This window comes from Aquarana catesbeiana, linkage group LG09 (assembly GCF_042186555.1).
Source record: "Aquarana catesbeiana isolate 2022-GZ linkage group LG09, ASM4218655v1, whole genome shotgun sequence".
NCBI lineage: Eukaryota > Metazoa > Chordata > Amphibia > Anura > Ranidae > Aquarana > Aquarana catesbeiana.
This window is the reverse complement of record NC_133332.1, coordinates 298629139-298651584: the sequence shown is the minus strand read 5'-3', so window position 1 is coordinate 298651584 and position 22446 is coordinate 298629139. Positions and strand designations below refer to the sequence as shown.

The 22446-nt window shown below is 42.2% G+C and overlaps 1 protein-coding gene across 3 annotated transcripts in view; it reads right to left on the bottom strand.

Moving 5' to 3' along the window:
- Positions 1-22446, bottom strand: part of USP20 (ubiquitin specific peptidase 20) — a 113128-nt gene that overhangs the window by 47941 nt on the left and 42741 nt on the right. For all 3 annotated transcript variants that reach the window (XM_073600487.1, XM_073600490.1, XM_073600489.1), the window contains 8 exons: positions 16040-16136; positions 12603-12672; positions 9730-9843; positions 6323-6401; positions 5871-6222; positions 5305-5442; positions 4425-4537; positions 1067-1239 (listed from right to left, as the gene is read on the bottom strand). In XM_073600487.1, the coding sequence (XP_073456588.1) occupies positions 1067-1239; positions 4425-4537; positions 5305-5442; positions 5871-6222; positions 6323-6401; positions 9730-9843; positions 12603-12672; positions 16040-16136 (1136 nt within the window). The remainder of the gene's footprint in view (positions 1-1066; positions 1240-4424; positions 4538-5304; positions 5443-5870; positions 6223-6322; positions 6402-9729; positions 9844-12602; positions 12673-16039; positions 16137-22446) is intronic.

Genomic DNA, 22446 nt, shown 5'->3' with positions numbered 1-22446 from the left:
GTGCTCTCAGGGGATGTGGGTGTCACGGGCCAGTGGGGGGGTTTCTGGGATGTGAGTCCTGTGACCTGGTAGCTGTTCTGGTGGTGCCGAGGATCCTCAGAGCCTCCGGGCGGCCAGGATGTCGGTCATGGATCCTCCGTGGAGCGCCGTGCTGACCTGCGTCTTCACTTCCGGGAGCGGGGTGAGGCGGGCGGTGCTTCGCGTTCGGAGCATGCGTGCTCCTTCATCAGGCTATGCCGACATCCTAGCCGCCCGGAGGCTCTGAGGACCCTCGGCACCACCGGAACAGCTACCAGGACCCAGGTCACAGGACTCACATCCCAGGAACCCAGGAACCCCCCTCACATCCCAACCCCCCCGCTGATCGATCAATTAAGTACAACCAGCCTTCCGGATTCACTTTAAATTATCTGGAGATAGCCGCTAGCAATAATCATTGTTGGGGACAGCTTCCCCCACCCCCACGCAGGGAGCAGACAATTGCTTGGCTGGAGGGATTCTCCTGTCAGCACTGTGTTGATGGGGAAATCGTGCCAATTACTTTGCTGAAACCCGTGGTTGCAGGAAAGAAATTTGCACCATCTATGGCCGGCCTTAATAAAGCCATAATTTTCATTCAGTGTACATGAATGCAAGAATTATATAACCTCTCCATGATCTCTTGCAGTCAAAGCAAGCAGACATTATAAACCTAACCAATCTTACCAGTCATTCTGAGTTGCTTTTCTTTCTGAGCGTTATTACCATACACACAATGTCACCAGGAATCTACAGCTCTGTGACTCAGAGGAGGGGTATGTATAATTAGACACAGGTAGTCTGGAGAATGTATATTTCTAGAAGGACTTTGTGTAGGTCATGGATTTCCAACGTTTCATGATCAGGTGTTCCCAGAACACCAGGTTTGTTGCAGCCAGGGAAGCAGGATGATTGCACAGTGCCAAGATAAGTTACAGTTTATGGGCAGGTTGAATGTATAGTCCAATGGAGCATTTTTATTTTCAGTTGGACAGCACAGTATGTGTTAATAGAGCACTGATCTGTGAGAAACTTTAGGTAAAGATACCTGCGGATATAGTCCATAAGGAAGCCCAGCCACCCTTGAGAGTTGTAGCTATCTCCATAGGGGCCAGCTTTAGAGACAGCACTTTGATGAATGGTGGAATGAAGCTTTGCCAGATCTTCCTTTCCTGGGATAGGTAAAGACAGGTCCTGAAAGGTTTCGATGGTGGTGGACACCTGATCAGAAATATACACACAGTTTAAAATAATTCAGTATGTACTTTGTATTAAAAGGATAGCTCACCTTTAACACAAAATTACCTATGCAGATAAGGGGTATCTGTAGATTAAAACAAACTGTGCAGCTCTGACTAAAGTTGAATAATGCCCTTGCTATAGGTGTAGGCCATTTACATACCTTATGAAGCCTGACTGGAATACTCTCAGGATATTGCTAAGTGAGGCCTAGTCATCACTGCTTACCTCCACCATCACAGGAGTGAGCTCTCAAATGCTGAACTCAGAGCCTTTACATCAGGGGAGAGGAAGAGTATGTGAGGGGGTTTGTATCATAGAAAGAGCTCACTTCTGTGATGGTGGAGATAAGCAGTGATCACTAGGCCTCACTTAGCAAAACCTGGGAGCACCTAGCAATGTCCTGGAAGTATTCCTGTCAGCAGTGGCGTCTGGGTTTTTTTTTTGGGGGGGGGGGGGGGGGGCACCTGAGCCCACCGTCTATGGCTGGCCTTAGTAAAGCCATAATTTTTATTCAGTGTACATGAATGCAAGAATTATATAACCTCTCCAAAAATGCAAGAATTATATAATCTCTCCAATATAGCCCACCCTATATTGAATATTTACTCACTAGATAAGAATATCCACACATGTTCCTGAGGAAGCCGTAAGGCGGAACATGTAGAACAAAAGTGTGATATGTTTGTATGGAAGAAATGTATCACTGTATACCTTCTTTTCTTCTATGTGAATGTGTAAAAACAAAAAACATTTTTTTTTTACTATAAATTGTTGTTGATTAGTATATGTATAGCCCCCAGAAAGTCCCTTACATCCTCCGATAAGGGTTTCTTCTTTCACCCTATATTGAAGCCTATTAGAGCCTCTGGCTCTAATTAGTGCTTCAAAAAAACAACACCTCCATATTGGAATCCATGCACCGGGGTCCTGAAAGGTTCCGGACGCATGGACATGGGTGGGTGGGTGGGGGTGGGCGGCGCCTGTGTGCCCCTGCCTGCCAGGCTTCATAAGGTATGTAAATAGCCTACACCTACAGCAAGGGTACTATTCAGCTTTAGTCAGTCAACTTCTGCACAATTTGTTTAAAGGCCGTACACACGATATGAAAATCGGAAGTAAAATTTTCGTCCGACGAACGATCTGCCGATTTTCAGATCATTAGTACGGTGCTTTCAACAGCCGATTCTGATTTTTTGTCCTACAAAAGCTGGATATGCAGATTATAAAATTTTGGTCGGATGTGGACTCAACATCTGATTTTCATTTAACTAGTACAGTTTTGGGCCAAAAAAAATTGTAAGAGCAAGACTAGGCATGCTCAGAAACAAAAGAATACATACAAAACTATTCAACACATTACGTCACTTCTGAAGTTGTATTCTGTCATATGAGAATTTTCATATGGTGATTAACCTCTTCACTTTAGATATGAGACTAGCATGCAACAAAAACGCATGAATGGTTGTCTGAAAATCTGAGCGTGTGTACGAGGCTTTAATCTACAAACATCCCTTACCTGCATAGGCAGGTTTTTTTGTAAAGGTGAACAATCCTTTTAATTGCTTCTGTTAGTTCCAAATAATTGTAAGACAATGCAACAAATTCCCTTTAATGCCACCTTCCCTAGAAGCAATGCCATTCTGTTCAGCCACCAAAAGTGAGTACAGGGGGTCTTGTGTAAGTTTTGCATCACTCTAAGCCTACATTGGGCTAAGACTGTCCTCCAACTCCCATGGCCAATTACCAAGCATCGGTATTGTTACATAGGAGAAATAAGCGAGTCACATGTGGCTTGTTATTTAGACATATTGGGGTGAAGGAGAGGCAATAATGTGTTGCCTGATAGGGAAAGAGGGGGGGGGGGGGGGCATTAATGCAAACCTGTTGCTTTGCCCTGCATAGACATGCGTGCATTAAAGGTACACTTGTCAACCATACATAAAGAAGACTGACATATTCTAGATGGATAAAGGGAAACTTATAAAATCTGTTAGGACCAGTTCACACTATAGAAACGCAGTCCAGATGCTTTTTTGCATACGCGTTTTTGGCGCGTTCCAGACAGTGCGTTTTTGGTGCATTTTGATGTGTTCCAGTGAATTTTTTGTCCCCCTTCTTTATTCTTCACCTTAACCGCCCGTTCACACCATAGAAATGCAGTCCGGATGCGTTCCAAATGCTTTTTTTGCATGCGTGTTTTTGGTGTGTTCCAGTGCGTTTATGATGCTGTCCAGTGCATTTTGACCCCCTTTCTTTTTCTTACAGCATTCCAATACAGACCAGTGCAGGAAAAATGCAGCATGTTCTACTTTTTTTTCTAGAACTGGAACTGCAAACACCATATACCTACTTTCCGTGCGTTTTCAGGGCCAGTTCACACCATATGCAGTCCAGTGAATTTTTTTTCTGCATCAAAAATGCAGGGAAAGTAGGTTTTATGGTTTTGAATGGCATAGTTCACACCAGTGCTTGCAGTTCCAGTGTGTTCCAGTTCCAGAAAAAAAAAAAAAAAAAAAGTAGAACATGCTGCATTTTTCCTGCACTGGAACACTGTAAAATGCACTGGAACACACATGTCCTTATTTAGGTTAAGAAAAAAGGAGGGGGAAAAATACACTGGACTGCATCAAAAACGCACCAAAAACACACTGACATTCATCAAAAAAGCTCATGCAGAAAAGCATCTGGAACGCATCCGGACTGCTTTTCTATGGTGTGAACTGGCCCTAATGCAGAAAAAAAATGCACTGGACTGCATCTGTGAACTGGCCCTTAATAAGGGCATATGTGTTCCAGTGCATTTTTGGAGTGCTTAGTTGCATTTTTTATACGTTTTATCGCGTTCCAGTACAGTTCAGTGCAGAAAAAATGCAGCAGGTTCTACTTTTTTTTTTCTGGAACTGGAATGCACTTGCACTGACTGCACTGGTGTGAACTATGCCATTGAAAACCATATAACTTACTATCCATGCGTTTTTGATGTAGAAAAAAAATGTACTGGACTGCATGTGGTGTGAACTGGCCCTTAGATGAGCTATTTTATGAAGTTATGAGACTTGGCACGCTTCATGTGCCAGATGTACACTTTCTGAATGCTGGAAGAGCACTCTGGTGGGTTGAGCTTCATCTTTGAGTAGTTGAGTGAGCAGGAGCAGGTCACATACCCTGTCACAGGTGAGACACTGGACCAGGCTTAGAATGGACCCATCGAAGATATCAGAGATGACACTGCGGTATTTGATCTCAGACTTGCGCTTTCCTCCACTCAAAACATGTGCTATAAAAGCAAAGTAAGAAAGTTAAACCATTTCAACTATTAAAGGCTATCCACAGCCTTTCCAATGTATAAAGTTCAATGTGTTGTTTCTATGTATAATTTATAATTCCATACATGGTGGCGGCCATATTTGCTCCTTAAACAGGCAGGCACTTCTTTCTGAATTTCAATGTTCCACTGACTCCAGTTGTGCTTTTCTGTTCCTTCTCACAATGCAGGTCTATGACTCGGCCAACCAACTGAAAACATGCACTCCCTGTCTGGCTCATATTTCTACTGTTATGCTAAGTACACAGAGGAATTTTTTTTTTGGTTCAACCCAGCCCATTCACATGGACCGAAAGTCAGATGGGTCCTGCCGAACCGACTGTTTTCACTTGATTTTTGGCCCACGTGAATCTAGCCTTAAAGTGGACTTTGCATGAAAACAGTCTGCTTATTTTTTCACCCCCCAAGGTCAAAATCACCGATTATAAAATCTGGAAAATATGCTCCTGTATCATGCCAGAGGGCATTTTTGCTAGACTTCCAGTACTCAACTTTTCCAAAAGGCAACAGTGAGGCACAGTGATGTCACCGACACCTACAGAAAATGAATGGAAGCTAGGGTCAAAGGTTTTTTTTGTCTTTTTATTCCTTTTAATAGTTTATTTTTGTTTTAGATTTTATCAGGCAGAAGGAAAAAAGCAGGTCTTACTTTTTCATGAAAGCCCGCTTTATGAACGAATAATTCATCCCAATTTATGGACCTTGTTAAGCATGCTTACCTTTCTTTAAGACATAAGAGTGTGCCGAACGCAAGGGGCTGGAACGGGGAGGACTGCTGGAGAGTTTAGGGTGTTTTTCAGCAGGGTGAGGGCTGCAGGGACGAGAGGAGCAATTCATGTAGGCCTCATTGTCAGGCTCTAGATGGAAAGGAAAAGAAATGGAGAAGTTAAAATTGTCTGTACCTTCTTTTATTCAATTAAATATTTTTACTTCTAGTATTACTAAACTACAATTATATTGTGGAATATATAGAGTCCAACCACACTAAATAAAGAGCTTTAAAAAAAAGGACTTTAATATAAAAGTACCATAGAGATGCCTGCACATACCAATAACAGCCTCCAAAACCCAAACCTACAACAGGGCAAAGTTTCATCACTGCCTCAAAGTGATGATATTTGCCTCCCTTCCTACTGAGGCTGTCCATCACAGTGAAAGTTTTGGAGGCTGCTGGTTTGGGCACTAAAAGGTTTTATTTTATTTTAAATTACAGGGTCTCTTTATGAAGTGCCTAATGCCCAACATTTGTGAACAATGACGAAGCCCTGTTTCAGGCATGTCTTACCAGGTATCATTGCCGTGTCCACGTCAGCATCCTCATCCGCCTGCTCGGAGCTGGTTCTGCGGTGGCAGTACGAAAGGCTTCTTTCCTTCAGTTTTTCCTTCTCTGAGATTGATCGTCCTGCTTCTTCCTGTATCAACAGCTCCATCTCAGCCAGAGAGCCTTCACCCCCATCCCTGTCACCTGATTCCACTCCAGAGTCACACGTCATGGAGTCATCATCTGCGATGCCACGTTCCGGCTCCCGCTCTAGTTCCCTTTCCTCTTCGTCTTGCTCTTGACTTTCATTGGGTAGGGGTTCCTTCAGCTCTTCATGTAACTGGTCCATCAGACATCGGAGAAACTCCTGAGTGTCCTGGAAAGTCCAGAATAGCAAGCAGATGAAAGTCTGTTCCATCTTAGTCTCTATAAATATGGCATATCTCTATCTGAGATACCAACATTTGGTTACTTACCTGCTGGGCATATCCACGGAACAAGGGGTTAATCAGCTTTATCCCATGGTACAGACTTGAGGGCACCACGTAGCTAGGACTAAGTGTGTACAGTTAGTTATAAATTAAAGAAAATTTATCATGAACAATGTTCACCAAAATCAGTATTCCACTTCCTTTTTGCCATTGCAAGGATGTCAGGTGATCTTCACCAGACCCACACAATTACACCTTTGCTTCTCTACTGTCTAGAGCCAGAGCTTTAATGGTCCTCTAGCAAACACCACCCCTTGCTGGCCTCACTTGTCCTCAGTGAAGAATCCTCTGACACCTAGACAGGCTGGAGAAGCTTTGTAATGCTGACTCAACACATAGGACCACAGAAGAGTGTTACTGTGCTCAGCTATTTTTTTCCATCTAAAACAAAATAGTTGGATATGGATGCATGTTGTTGACTTACTATATCTATATCTTGCACTTTATTGATATCATAACTTATTCAGATTAGAAACGTATGTCCCCTCACTCCACCACATGAGAAATGGGTGAAGGAGGGGATGGAGAGTAAAACATTTGGGACTTTAAAATGTACAAAATAAAGATAACACTCCCATAAAGAATAAGATAATAATTTATTACAAAAGTAAAAAGGGACAAGTCCACACAAGTATAAAGCCATCCCACAGTATCTATAGTTCGTATGTTCTTGGAGTCCTAGATCAACGTGTTTTGCGATCTGCACGCTTCCTCGGGATCTGCACCAAAACTTACATATGCATAAAATTATGGGCCTCTCTGTCTCAGGGGCCTCAATATGACCTTCAATACCACAATATCATAAAATCATTTAGATGTAACCTTCCATATGGCCTCTTGGACAGAGGAAAACAGTGCAAGAAATGAGGGGGAGAAGGGTCTTACAAAATCACACCCAACAGATCAAGAAAAACAACCACAATGTGGTCAAAGAGTGCTGTTCCTTTCCCCCCAGACCATCAATCCCCAAATAAACAGTATATCTCTATATCCCCAAATGTGTCAATTGATTTACAATAATAACTCCAAGAGAATCCCCTTCATAAGAATCCAAAAACCCATATGCACTGGTGTGAAAAGGTGGCGCTCCAGCTCACCTTCATTCAAGATAGTTGCTTAAAGTACACACGGATTGATGGACACTTTATACTTGTGTGGACTTTAACTTTTGCATAAATTATTATTATTTTTTTTTAGGTGAAGGTTATCTCTATTTGGTACATTTTAAAGATTAGTATGGCCAAAGTCACTTATTTCTTCACTCCTGGGAACCAGATTCAGCCGACAGCGTGCTAAATGTCAAATATCAGGAACTTAAAAAGAGGAACTGTAGTCTGCTCACATAATTTGTAATAAAAACATCTTTGCCATTCTGAAGCTTCCCTCCAACCACTTTTCATATTATTTTATATATACTGTGATTATGTAATTGCCAAATATGCTGCAGAATTCTCCCTCCACTGAGTCCATCCATTTTAACTGTGTGCAGCTGAAGCTGCTGCCTGTTCACTTCCTGGATTTACACAGACACAGAGGCACACCTCCAGCTCTGCAGCTCGCATTGGCCCTCTTATGACTCATCCCCCCTCACTTTCTGGCAAACTCTCACAAGAGTGAGAGAGAGAGAGCTGTGATGATGTCATAAGCCTAAGCTAATGACCTGACAAGAAACAGGAAGTGGGCTGTATAAGGTATTTACTGGCAGAAAAAAAATGTTTTACTATCCAATGTTAAAACAACAACAAAGGCAGAAGATTTAATAGATGGAAAGATTTAAAAAAAAATTACTGAAGGTCCACTTTAACTATCAGGAATCCACCTAGCTGACAGCTGGCTCAGCCTCTAAGTGTGCTGCTGAGAACCTGAGCCAGCTGCTCCCGCCCCCTCCACAGCCTCTCAAGTGAGCACTGGAGGGGCAAAGCAGAGAACAGTAGCTGACAGTCACTGCTCTATGCTCAGTGAAGACCAAGAGCTGAGCAATCAGCGTTCATGTTATCGCTCAGTTCTCAGACTTACATCTGGCAGGGGACAGCTGCAGCATTGAACCAATGCTGTTGCCATATAGGGGAGTATATACAGGTTTATTTTTCTTTTTATTTCCTACACTTCTCCTTTAAAGTCCCAAATATGTTGCTCCCCATCACATCCTTCCCTTTTTTTTCATGTGGTGGAGTAAAAGGATGTGCGTTTCGTTGTTGAATTGTACTTAAAGGTGCAAGCTCCACAGCTGTCATCTTTATTCTTCATTGCTCATTTGGGGAACCACTTAACAGGAGAAAACATGAAGCAGATAAAGTGCTTGGACAACTGACTTACACAAACTGGACAAAATGGGGAAGGAAGGATAAGAAGGACAGCCTCAGAACCTACACCTTCAAAGTAAATTCAGCAGAGGTGGCAACCAGGTTAGAAAGACATAACTTTTTTTATTAGTGCTTTCAGATGCATCTGTGGCTTCATATCATCTCAAAGCACCACATTTTCTAAAGGCACCTAGTGGCTCCAGTACATCGGTTCTGATTTCCAGTAGAGCTTTTTGGTTCCTCAGAAAAATTAGGTTCTTTGATATTCAAATAATGACCAGCTCCTGAGGTTATCGTTTGTGATCCACTCCTTCTTGTTTTTTACCAAAAGCCCATCAATGGAATGGGAGGGCTAACTAAATGATGGGGGGAGAGCACAAACAGATTTGCTGGGTGGAGCACTTATCTACAGGCCAGCCAAGGAAAAATGCCTTGCAATTTACAGGGGAGAGAGCAACATACTATTTCTCAGTCTATAAAAAGTTATTGGAAATATAGTATAGTAGGTACATGCAAGCAGTGACTAAAGTAGGCTGCATGTTTCTCCTATAACCTATTTCAAACAATTCAAATTCATGTTCAGATATTTTTTCAGTTTTAGAAGTCTAAAAACCCTTATTAAAAGGGATCCCCCAACCCCTGAACTACGCTGGCTTTTCTAAATGAACTTTGTGACCAATAAACTCTTATTGGATTTAAAAAATTGTTTTGTATTCTCACATCTATAAACCTCAAGACTTTACTTCAAAAGGTCTAACCATGGCCATGGTGCACCAAAGAGCTACCTGTACAAAGCTTCTACACCTAATTGAGATACCTATCCATACCAGCATATAAAGCTCCACCACCTTGTTGCTCTAACAAATAATGCAAATGGAATTTACCCAGAGGTTTGCTGATCTTTAACAAAAAGCTTTTTGAATACAACTAGCAGGGACTGTTTCTGGACATCTCTCTACCTTTACTTAGTAGTCTAGTCTATCCATTCACAGAAACTCTCAAAGACACATCAATCACACCTGCTTACAGGCTCTGAATGATCAATCAGTTGGTCGAGTGTGGCCTATGGGAAAAGGGAATCATCCTTACCGCTTCTTGTGCCAAAGTTCAGAAACAAGCTTCTGATAACTCTTGCAAAGGGCTGGCTTCTTGTCTGTCCGCACCAACCCGCCACATTCTAGAAAGAACTGAGTCAATGGAGGGCTGCAAAGACAAGGAATAGTTACATTGACATGCTCTGCGCACACACACACAAATAAAAAAACTGCTTAGATATATAGTTGCCAGGAGCTCCTCATTCCAGCATCCTGGTTTTCGCTATGGCATTCTCCATGTCTGTCCACCTGCAAGGTGATTGATGTAGCCAGTCTCTGGGTGGAGACCAAACCTGATTTAAGCCAGCCAAGCCTGCAGTCTCATGCTTGTGATAGTGTTTAACACGTGATCCAAGCTCCCCTTTTGTCTACCCTGCTGCTTGGATTTCCCTCAATATGACTTCAGATACTCTCTGAACTCTGCTTGCCTTTTGACTATGGATTTGACCCTGACTATTCTGAACCTTGCCTGCTGTGTACCTGGACTGTCACTGAACCACTCTGCCTGTCTACCAAACGCAAGTACCTGTTTGCTTTGCTCAGTTCGTACTTGCCCTGGCATGGTGGCCAGGCACTATAGCATTGTGTATAAGACCTGGGGGCAACCGAGTACAGGTAGGTCTGCTTGCCTTATGGGAAAGGGGGCGGCTATAGAACACAGAAGCTCGCTATAGTGTCTCACCACCTGCGTTAGGAGTAAGCGTGACAATAGTATAAAAGTATTTAAAAATTATTTCATGCTTTTATTTTAAAACCTTATAATAATACAAAACAGAGTGCTTAGGATTCGCTACACAGACAGTTAATCTAATATCTTCTATAATTGGTGCTCAAAAATTTATTCCAGGCTTGAAGGATATAAGATTCAAAGACTTTCTTTTGACCAACCAATTCCGAGTTCAACATTTTCTGACAGGAGGCAGATAGTGGTCCAGTTTGGAGATCCAGGCCATGATCTCTCCCCTTTGGATTTGTGGAGAGCCATGCAAATACGACATTTCTTAACCTCCATCATAATGAGTAGAGTGAACCATAGTAAGATTACTTGGTTCGAGCAGCTTTGTTCACAGACTTCGCCTATGCGCCATACGCTTTCACGTTCCAAACCACCTAAGGACTTTGCTCCTCCCTTCCTTCAGAAACTGAAGCAAGATTTAGACATGGCCTTAACCCCTGTGCAGAGGGATTGGGTTCTTTACTTTGCCCATTGGTCCTCCCTGTCCATCAGATACCAGGAGGCAAGATATAAATTTCTGTCCCGCTGGTATAAGACCCCTGCACTCCTTCATAGGTTCTATCCCACTGTTTCTCCATTGTGGTGGCGATGCCAAAAAGAACCAGGCACGTTGTTGCATATCCTTTGGTCGTGCCCACAATCCTTTTGGGAAGATGTCAGATGACTGATTCATAAGCTTACTGATCTATCTCTGGAGATGCGCACAGAGACATTGCTACTAAACATTACACCACTTTTGAGACGTGGGTACAAGAGATCCCTCCTGATCCACCTGCTTAATGCGACCAAGGTGTGCATCCCAAAAAGAAAACACACTCCCCCCCTGTTGGTTTGTCAATGGATAGCTGTGGTAAACAAGATTAATGATATAGAACGCCTAACAGTGGCCATGAAACGTATGGAGGAACAACTCCGCAAAATGTGGTGGTATTGGCATGACTTACAGTGTTCAGGAGATTACGCTTCGTACCTATCCCCGGGATAAGCCCCAGTATCGATTGTTCGGTATCCTTTGGCTTTTTAAGCAAGCACCAGCCCCTTTCTTTCCCTCTTCTCTTTCCTTTTTTCTCACTTATTTTTCCCTGATCCCCATCTATGTTATAATTTAGGTTTTATAGAAAAGAAAAGGAAACCGCGCTCTTTTTGCTTAAGCCTGCATGGGTCAGACCCCTGCTTATGCACTAGTATTGCATGTTCTTGAATTGTATGTTCTAGGGACCTTGTTTGGATGTAATGTTTTTCCATGTAATAAAGATTTCTAATGGTTACAGAATCATACAAGACGACACAGTTCCGAATGTGAATTGACATTTTTCATTGCGATTACTGTTATGTACTTTATGAAGGTTTTTGATCTGCCATGTTTGTTTTTACTGTATTATGTGCTTTGCTGAAGAGTGAAATAAACTATAAATGTGTCAGGGCTGGGCTCAGCCCTTCCTTCTCGGAGCTGGCCTATCTCTCCACAGGTACTCAGCTGTTGATGATATCCTGCTCGTCAGTCCTGCCTACTTAAGCCGTCCAGCCCAGAGGAACTCTGCCTTTGCCTTAGTCAACATCACAGAGATGCTCTCCTGCATTCCTGTTCAAAGACTTGCTTGGCTGACCCCTTCTGGCTCCAGATCCTGCTTGCTGTTTTACTCCGCTCACCTCCGTCTCCCTGACGTTTGGCTTGTCTGACTATCCGTTCCGGTTCCTGAACTCTGGCTATCTTTTGACTACATTTGTTCTTTTTACTTTTATTTTTAAACAAGTGTGATTTAACTGCACTTCTGTCTGTCTGATTTCATGGTTTCTGACAAAATGTAATAAAAAAAAAAAAATAAAAAAAATAATATACGCTTATTGATTTTGCTGTTATTGTATTTTGTTGGCCTGTCACAACTATGTAGTGTGAGTGCCTGTTGGAACAATGCCCTTAAAGGACATCCATCTAGGCAAACCTTTGTATTACACAACTGAAGGTGAACGCTATTGATCTGATGATGCAGATGCTGCCTGATATCTTCAAGTCACACAGCAATTTTTAAAACATGAAATGCAGGTCGGGCCAGAAATAAGCTAATAATTGTTCACACCAGTATAACCACAGATATTGAATGAACTTTTCATGAAGCAAACTGGTGACTTACCAATTGGAGAGAGCTTGTAGAGCTGCATTCATATAACACGAGTTGCCTATATTCTTCATCCCAGTAAGGCCTGAAATGAAGCAGGAATGGCTGAGATAGGAAAACACATTCACTTTTTTCCAGTTTACTTGCAGCTGGATTCATCATGAGCTCCACTCAGAACTAAGGGTGGCATTTTAGGTAAATCATCTATACAAATGGTGCTTGTTTATAAAGAGCCTCTGCCTAAAGCGACTTCAACTGCTGGGCCATTTAGATCAGATAAAAGCTAGTACCTCCTGGTAGTGATGGAGCCTAACAACTCTCTCCCACACATTCCTATTGGCCACTGAAACTGGCCATCATGGTGATGGGCCAATAGGAATGTAACAGGAGAGAGGGGGAGAAGGACACTCAACCAATTCAAATTATTATTTTAAGTAAAAAAAAAAAAAAAACAACTTTTTTGTGCCATAAATAAAACAAATGTGTAATATTTTGTATATTTGTTTTGCATTTATTTTATTATTAACAGAACTGAAAAAAAAATATTTAAAAAATGTGTTTTTTGGTCATATAAAAATATGAAATACTGCTTATGAATTTTTTGTATTCTCATTTTTAGCCAGAAGATGGGGGTATAGTCTCCCTTTGAGCTCTATCCCTATCTGCTGAAAAAAAAAGCCTGATTTTTACAGAGCTGGATAAATTAAAGTGGTATTAAACCCAAAAGCAAACATTTATTATATAGGGGCTTACCAATTCTTAGATGTGGTGGCTGCATTCGTTTTTGTTTTTAGCATTTCTTTCCTATATTTTCACCTGGTGATCCAGCAAGTAAGTGTTTCTCAACAGAACAAGCTGTCCTGCAGATGTAGCAGGTAGAGGGTTGAGATAAACAAATTAAAGTGGTTGTAAACCCACAAAAAAAAAAAAACTGCAAGACAAAAAGGCATAATGAGCTAGTATGCATAGCATACTAGCTCATAATGAAATACTTACCGTAGATCAAAGCCCCCGAATTGGTCCCGGGCATACCGCTGTGGCCGGCGACATGTATCGCGGGCTCCGGCGCTGTGATTGGCCGTGGGCCACGATGACGCCGCCGGTAATGGCACAGCAGCTGAAGAAACGGCACGAGCAAGCTGTTTCATTAGTGTGCATGTGCCGAGACAGTGAATATCTCTTAAACTGTGAAAAATTAGGAGATATTCACAGTACCTACAGGTAAGCCTTATAGTCTTATCTGTAGGTAAAAGTGGTGTTTAAGGGTTTACAACCACTTTAATACTGACATGGGGTGCTTACAATGATCAGCTTTTATTCATTTATTGAAAACCTTTATCCCAAAAGAAAAAACTTTTGTAAGCTGTAACTGCTTATAAAGTGTCAGCTGGGGTTTGGCTTCAATTTATTAAAGTGGTAGTAAACTCTGTTCTACCACTTGTACCTACAGGTAAGCCTATAATAAGGCACAGTTTAGGAGATATTCAAAGTGCATGCAGCCAGTGATGTTACCAGCACATGCACTCTGAAGGTCCAGCATACAGTTCCAGGATTTCAGAGCCTGTGACGCAAACGGCGGCTCCCACGCACATGTGTGGGGGTCATGTCATTGTGTCCCAGGCCACTCATGTAGCCAGAGGACTCGCACCTGGAAGAAAGACTGGGGGAAGATGTCAGCCCTACCAGTGGTGATAGCGTGGTGCTGGAGGGCTTCGTTCTAAGGTAAGTCTCTCATAATGTACTAGTATGCAATGCATACTAGCACATTATGAACTTGCCCTGCAGGGGATTCTTTTTTTTTCATCCACCGTGGTTTAATACCGCTTTAATGTATCTAAATCTGCTAGTACATCTAGCAATCCCTTCCCCCTAGACTGACAATGCTGTTGCCCAATAGAGTCTCTGTTGCGCCTTCATCCAGAGTGGAGGACTCTAAGACAGGAGGTGTGTTACTGGCCAGATCACCAGATGAAAACAGAGGGGGAAAAATACCTAAAATAAGGAAACTAATGCAGCCACCACATCTAATGATTGTAAGCTGCAATATATTACATGTTTGGTTTTGGGTTTAATACTGCTTTAAGCTGAAATTTACACACACACCTGAATGACTCACAGCAAAGACCTCTATAAGCCCTAAGACAGTTCCATAAAAAGTTTAATCACAAAGAGTTTCTGAAGGCCAACTGCTGTGCTCTCTGTTAAAGTGGAATTGTGTAAAAAATTTAAATGGCTGACAGGTAGGGTTTTTTTGACAGAAGAAACCCTATTGGTCTCTTCTGTCATAACTACTTCCCACTGTCTGTCATGGTAATGTACAAGGAAGTGCACATTTACAGCACTTCGATGTGTCCTGATGATGTCACTTGTGTGTGTATTCGCAGGAGTGATGTCATCACGGGCCAACCATTCAAGAGGATGAACAGACTGTAAGGAAGACAGAGAAAAGATGGAAGTGCCCATGTCCAGCGGGAGTGCCAACAGTGCAGCACTGGAGGGCATCACTTGACATCCAGGTCTGTCAGAATGTGCTAATATACGGTGCATACTAACATTATGACCAACAGCTCCTGGGGGCCCATAAAAAAATAAAAAAACAAAAAAGCAGAGTTACATCTCCGCTTTAAGAAAATCTATATTGCTTTGTAAATTTTTCAATATAAAACTGACCCAAACCCAAAATACAGTAGTTTCCCTATCTGGTTATGGGACCCCTAATTAGCGTTGCACCAATACTAGCATTGGTATCGGTGCCGATACTGAGTATTTTAACAAGTATCGGTACTCGTGCAAATGCACCGATACTTTCAGGTTTCTTTGAGCTGTCAGTGGGTCTCCCCTGTTGACAGCTGAAGTGTTAAAGAAGTCCGGAAATTGGAGCTGTCAAAAAAAAAAAAAAACAGCCAGCAATGTTTATTAACAACATTGCTCAGCTGCTGAAACACTAAAATAAAAAGAAACATTGTTTCTTTTTGAATCTTTCTGTTTCTTCATCTGCAGATCAAAGGGATGAGCAAATGTTCCTCTGTTTAACCCCTTATTAACCCTTAATTTACTCTAATCAGCCTTAATTAACTCCCTATTTTTCTCCATTTAATTATTTTCCTGCTTTTTTTTTTTTTTTTTAGTTCACGTCTATTTTATAAACGATAAACAACGATAAACAATTAAACCTTCTTTTTTTTTTGTTTGCTTTGTTAGTGAATATTTTTACACATATATATTAACATATATTTACACATTTCACATTGAAAAAGCGCAAAATTACAAAAAAAATCTATTTATTTAATTTGTAAATAACTTTTCAATGCTTTGTATCATTGGAGTGAAAACAAAACAGTTGCGGTAGGTATCGGTAATTGGTATCGGCGAGTACTAAAAAAAAAAAAAGTATCGGTACTCATTGTAAAAATAATGGTATCGGTGCATCCCTACCCCTAATATACAGTTACCTCTAGGCTTCAAGTCATCCTCATCGCTCTCTGACTCGCCATAATCCGCCACTGCGATGGGCACAGATTTCAGTGAGTGAGTGGCCGAGGGCACATCCTGGAGACAGACAGATCAGGATTATTTGTCTGCAGCCCATACACCACACCAAAAACATTATCATAATATGAATAGCCTAATCATGTCAACAGATACAAGTCAGGTGTGAATACACCTAGGATGGTACAAAAAAGAATTATTTACTACAGCTTGTGACCAGATTTTGTCTGAGAGTCCCCATTACAAAACAAGTTAATGTGTTCCTGGCACAGAAGACAGCTAGGGTTCTGGAAAGCTTTCTTTGTCATTAATGGCTGACTACAAGCACCACAACGGGGAGAAACCTACACTACTTATAACAGAAAACTCCAGCTTAGTTTAATGGGTCATTGCATTTACATTACAGTTCCAGTTTATTGACTATGCGCAGTTTATTATACTCACCTGTCCCAGCAAGATAGCAGCCGTGCAGCCTTGGCAAAGTGCAGACTCTACAAATAAATGGCAACCATCCCAACCTATAACTGGCCTTTGCAGCAAGGAGCATGTGGAAGGGCAATGCATGTCAAAAAACACCAGACAAAAATTCCCAGCTCACTTACCAGCCAGCCTGCAACAAACCAAATTAACCCCGTTAGTTCACATTAGAACCAAGGGGTTTTGTTTGTACACATTTGCAAATACATGCGTAAGCTGCAGAGGCCACGTCACGGCACCCCAGTTTACTGCAGTCCTAACTCTATACATTTTGAGAGTCTCCTGAGTTGGAGCACATACAGTGCCTTGCAAAAGTATTCACCCCCTTGGCATTTTTCATGTTTTGTTGCCTCACAACCTGGAAATAACATGGATTGTTTGAGGATTTGCATCATTTAATTTACAGAACATGCCCACAAATTTGAAGATTTTTTGTTTTTTTTTTTATTGTGAAGCAAACAAATAGGACAAAATAACAAAAAAAGTCAATGTGACTAACTAATCACACCCCTAAAGTCAATACTTTGTAGAGCCACCTTTTGTGGATATCACAGCTCCAAGTTGCTTTGGATCAGTCTTTATGAGCTTGCCACATCTTACCACTGGGATTTTTGCCCATTCCTCCTTGCAAAACTGCTCCAGCTCCTTCCAGGTGGATAGTTTGCACTTGTGAACAGCAATCTTTAAGTCTGACCACAGATTTTCTATTGGATTGAGGTCTGGGCTTTGACTAGGCCATTCCAACACATTTACATGTTTCCCCTTTAAACCACTCAAGTGTTGCTTTAGCAGTCTGTTTGGGGTCATTGTCCTGCTGGAAGGTGAACCTCCGTCCTAGCCTCAAATCACACACAGAGTGGTACAGATTTTGCTCAAGAATATCCCTGTATTTAGCACCATCCATTTTTCCCTCAACTCAGACCAGTTTCCCAGTCCCGACTGCTGAAAAACATCCCCACAGCATGATGCTGCCACCACGTTTCCCTATGGGGATGGTGTTCTTTGGGCGATGTATTGGGTTTGTGCCAGACATAGCATTTTGATGGCCAAAAAGTTAAATTTCAGTCTCATCAGACCAGAGCACCTTCCTCCATACATTTTGGGAGTCTCCCACATGCCTTTTCGCAAACTCAAAATGTGCCATTTTGTTTTTTGCTGAAAGTAATGGCTTTCTTCTGGCCACTCTGCCATAAAGCACAACTCTGTACATAGGATGACAATAAGCCGTACGCTCCATAGATACTCCAGTCTCTGCTGTGGAACTCTGCAGCTCCTCCAGGGTTACCTTAGGTCTCTGTGCTGCCTCTCTGATTAATGCCCTCCTTGCCCGGTCCGGGAGTTTTGGTGTGCGGCCGTCTCTTGGCAGGTTTGCTGTTGTGTTCTTTCCATTTAGTTATGATAGATTTGATGGTGCTCCTAGGGATCATCAAAGGATTTGGATATTTTTTTTATAACCTTACCCTGACTTGTACTTCTCAACAACATTGTCCCTTACTTGTTTGGAGAGTTCCTTGGTCTTCATGGCAGTGTTTGGTTAGTGGTGCCTCTTGGTTAGGTGTTGCAGCCTCTGGGGCCTTTTAAAAAGGTGTGTCTATGTAATGACAGGTCATGTGACACTTAGATTGCACACAGGTGGACATCATTTCACTAATTATGTGACTTCTGAAGGTAATTGGTTGCACCAGAGCTTTTTATGGGCTTCATAACAAAGGGGGTGAATACATACGCACATGCCAATTATCAGTTTTTTATTTCTGAAAAATTGTTTTATGTATATATTTTTCTAATTTTACTTCACCAACTTAGACAATTGTGTTTTGATCCATCACATATAATTCAGATTAAAAAAACATTGAACTAAAGGCTGTAATGTAACAAAATAGGTAAAAAGCCAAGGGGGTAAATACTTTTGCAAGGCACTATATATAATAATAGATAAATTATTCACCCTCTTGCGTCCAGAAGGTTTACCCCCCTTCATGACCAGGCCATTTTTTGCGCTACGGCACTGCGTTGCTTTAACGGACAATTGCGCGGTCGTGCAACGCTGTACCCAAATAAAAGTGATGTTCTTTTTTTCTCCACAGGTTTCTTTTGGTGGTATTTGATCACCTCTTTTTTTTTTTCCAAAATGGTTTATAGAGCAAAAAATAAAAAACACAAACTACTGTAGAGTAAGTAGTTTTTACAGTAAGTATATTATATATATATATATATATATATATACACACAGTATCTCACAAAGTGAATACACCCCTCACATTTGTGTAAATATTTTATTCTATCTTCACAGGTTGCCACTGGTATCCTCTTCAACTCCTCCATGACGACATCACAGAGCTGGTGGATGTTAGAGACCTTGCGCTCCTCCACCTTCCATTTGAGGATGCCCCATAAATGCCTAATAGGGTTTAGGTCTGGAGACATGCTTGGCCAGTCCATCACCTTTGCCCTCAGCTTCTTTAGCCAGGCAGTGGTCATTTTGGAGGTGTGTTGGGGTCATTATCATGTTGGAATACTGCCCTGCAGCCCAGTCTCCGAAGGAAGAGGATCATGCTCTGCTTCAGTATGTCACAGTACATGTTGGCATTCATGGTTCCCTCAATGAACTGTAGCTCCCCAGTGCCGGCAGCACTCATGCAGCCCCAGACCACGACACTCCCACCACCATGCTTGAATGTAGGCAAGACACACTTGTCTTTGTACTCCTCATCTGGTTGCCGCCACACACGCTTGACACCATCTGAACCAAATAAGTTTATCTTGGTCTCATCAGACCACAGGACATGGTTCCAGTAATCCATGTCCTTAGTCTGCTTGTCTTGAGCAAACTGTGAGCCTTCTTGTGCATCATCTTTAGAAGAGGCTTTTTCTGGGAAGACAGCCATGCAGACCAATTTGATGCAGTGCGTGCCGTGTGGTCTGAGCACTGACAGGCTGACCCCCCACCCCTTCAACCTCTGCAGCAATGCTGGCAGCACTCATACGTCTATTTCCCAAAGACAACCTCTGTATATGAGGTTGAGCAACTTCTTTGGTAGACCATGGCGAGGCCGGTTCTGAGTGGAACCTGTCCTGTTAAACCGCTGTATGGTCTTGGCCACCATGCTGCAGCTCAGTTTCAGGGTCTTGGCAATCTTCTTAACCCTTTCATGACTAAGCCTATTTTTGAAATTTGGTGTTTACAAGTTAAAATCCGTATTTTTTGCTAGAAAATTACTTAGAGTTCCCAAACATTATATATATTTTTTTAGCAGAGAATCTAGAGAATAAAATGGTGATTGCTGCAATATTTTTTATCACACGGTATTTGTGCAGCGGTGTTTTAAACGCAAATTTTTGGAAAAGGGACACTTTCATAAATTTTAAAGAATCCAAACAGTAAAGTTACCCCAATTTTTTTGTATAATGTGAAAGATAATGTTACGCCGAGTAAATAGATACCAAACATGTAACCCTTCATAATTGCACACACTCGTGGAATGGCGACAAACTACGGTACCTATGAATTTCCATAGGCGACGTTTTAAATTTTTTTTACGGTTACCAGGTTTGAGTTACAGAGGAGGTCTAGGGCTAGAATTATTGCTCTCGCTCTGACGATCGCAGCGATACCTCACATGTGTGATTTGAACACCGTTTACATATGCGGGCGCAACTTCCGTATGCGTTTTCTTCGCTGCGCGAGCTCGCGGGGTCAGGGGCACTTTAAAAAAAAATTTTTTTTTTAATTTATTTTTTTACTTTATAAATTGTGTTTTAAAAAAAAAATTTTTTTTTTTACTTTTATTGCTGTCACAAGGAATGTAAACATCCCTTGTGACAGTAATAAGTGGTGACAGGTACTCTTTATGGAGGGATCGGGGGTCTAAAAGACCCCCGATCCCTCCTCTGCACTTCAGAGTATTCAGATCGCCGAAAACGGCAATTCTGAATACTGTGTATTTTTTTAAATTCGCCGCCATTGGCAGCCGAGTAAACAAGGAGTGACGTCATGATGTCGCTTCCGCATTTACAACGAGAAGGCTGGAACGAAGCTGCCCACAGCTTAGTTCCAGCCCGCCCCCAGCCGCTGAAGGCACACGATCAGACACCGGGCCTCCCGATCGCACGGGGGACCCGGTAACAGCGGCGGGATGTCCCCTCCCGCTCCTCCGGTATAACAACCGAGCGGCTTTTAGCCGCATCGGTTGTTATACTCGGGTAGCCGATCGCCCGCTGTAAACAATGGTACCGGGATGATGCCTGCAGCTGCGGGCATCATCCCGGTATAACCCCGGAAAGCCGAGTACGCATATCTGCGTACGGTCGGCGGGAAGGGGATTTATAGCCTAGCCCATCTTTATGTAGAGCAACAATTCTTTTTTTCAGATCCTCAAAGAGTTCTTTGCCATGAGGTGCCATGTTGAACTTCCAGTGACCAGTATGAGAGAATGAGAGACGATAACACCAAATTGAACACACCTGCTCCCCATTCACACCTGAGACCTTGTAACACTAAATGAGTCACATGACATCGGGGAGGGAAAATGGCTTATTGGGCCCCATTGGGACATTTTCACTTAGGGGCGTACTCACTTTTGCTGCCAGCAGTTTAGACATTGATGGCTGTGTGTTGAATTATTTTAAGGGGACAGCAAATTTACACTGTTATACAAGCTGTACACTCACTACTTTACATTGTAGCAAAGTGTCATTTCTCATGTGTTGTCAAATGAAAAGATATAATAAAATAGTTACAAAATCGTGAGGGGTGTACTCACTTTTGTGAGATACAGTGTGTGTGTGTGTATATATACACATATACATACACATACACACACACACACACACACACACACACACACACACACACACACGGGACAGAAAGTATTCAGACCCCCTTACATTTTTCACTCTTTGTTATATTGCAGCCATTTGCTAAAATCATTTAAGTTCATTTTTTTCCTCGTTAATGTACACACAGCACCCCATATTGACAGAAAAACACAGAATTGTTGACATTTTTGCAGATTTATTAAAAAAGAAAAAGTGAAATATCACATGATCCTAAGTATTCAGACCCTTTGCTGCTCATATATTTAACTCAGGTGCTGTCCGTTTCTTCTGATCATCCTTGAGATGGTTCTACACCTTCATTTGAGTCCAGCTGTGTTTGATTATACTGATTGGACTTGATTAGGAAAGCCACACACCTGTCTATATAAGACCTTACAGCTCACAGTGCATGTCAGAGCAAATGAGAATCATGAGGTCAAAGGAACTGCCTGAAGAGCTCAAAGACAGAATTGTGGCAAGGCACAGATCTGGCCAAGGTTAAAAAAAAATTCTGTTGCACTTAAGGTTCCTAAGAGCACAGTGGCCTCCATAATCCTTGATTGGAAGACGTTTGGGACGACCAGAACCCTTCCTAGAGCTGGCTGTCCTGCCAGGGGAGAAGAGCTTTGGTGAGAGAGGTAAAGAAGAACCCAAAGATCACTGTGGCTGAGCTCCAGAGATGCAGTCGGGAGATGGGAGAAAGTTGTAGAAAGTCAACCATCACTGCAGCCCTCCACCAGTCGGGGCTTTTTGGCAGAGTGGCCCGATGGAAGCCTCTCCTCAGTGCAAGACACATGAAAGCCCGCATGGAGTTTGCTAAAAAACACCCGAAGGACTCCAAGATGGTGAGAAATAAGATTCTCTGGTCTGATGAGACCAAGATAGAACTTTTTGGCCTTAATTCTAAGCGGTATGTGTGGAGAAAAGAAGACACTGCTCATCACCTGTCCAATACAGTCCCAACAGTGAAGCATGGTGGTGGCAGCATCATGCTGTAGGGGTGTTTTTCAGCTGTAGGGACAGGACAACTAGTTGCAATCAAGGGAAAGATGAATGCGGCCAAGTACAGGGATAT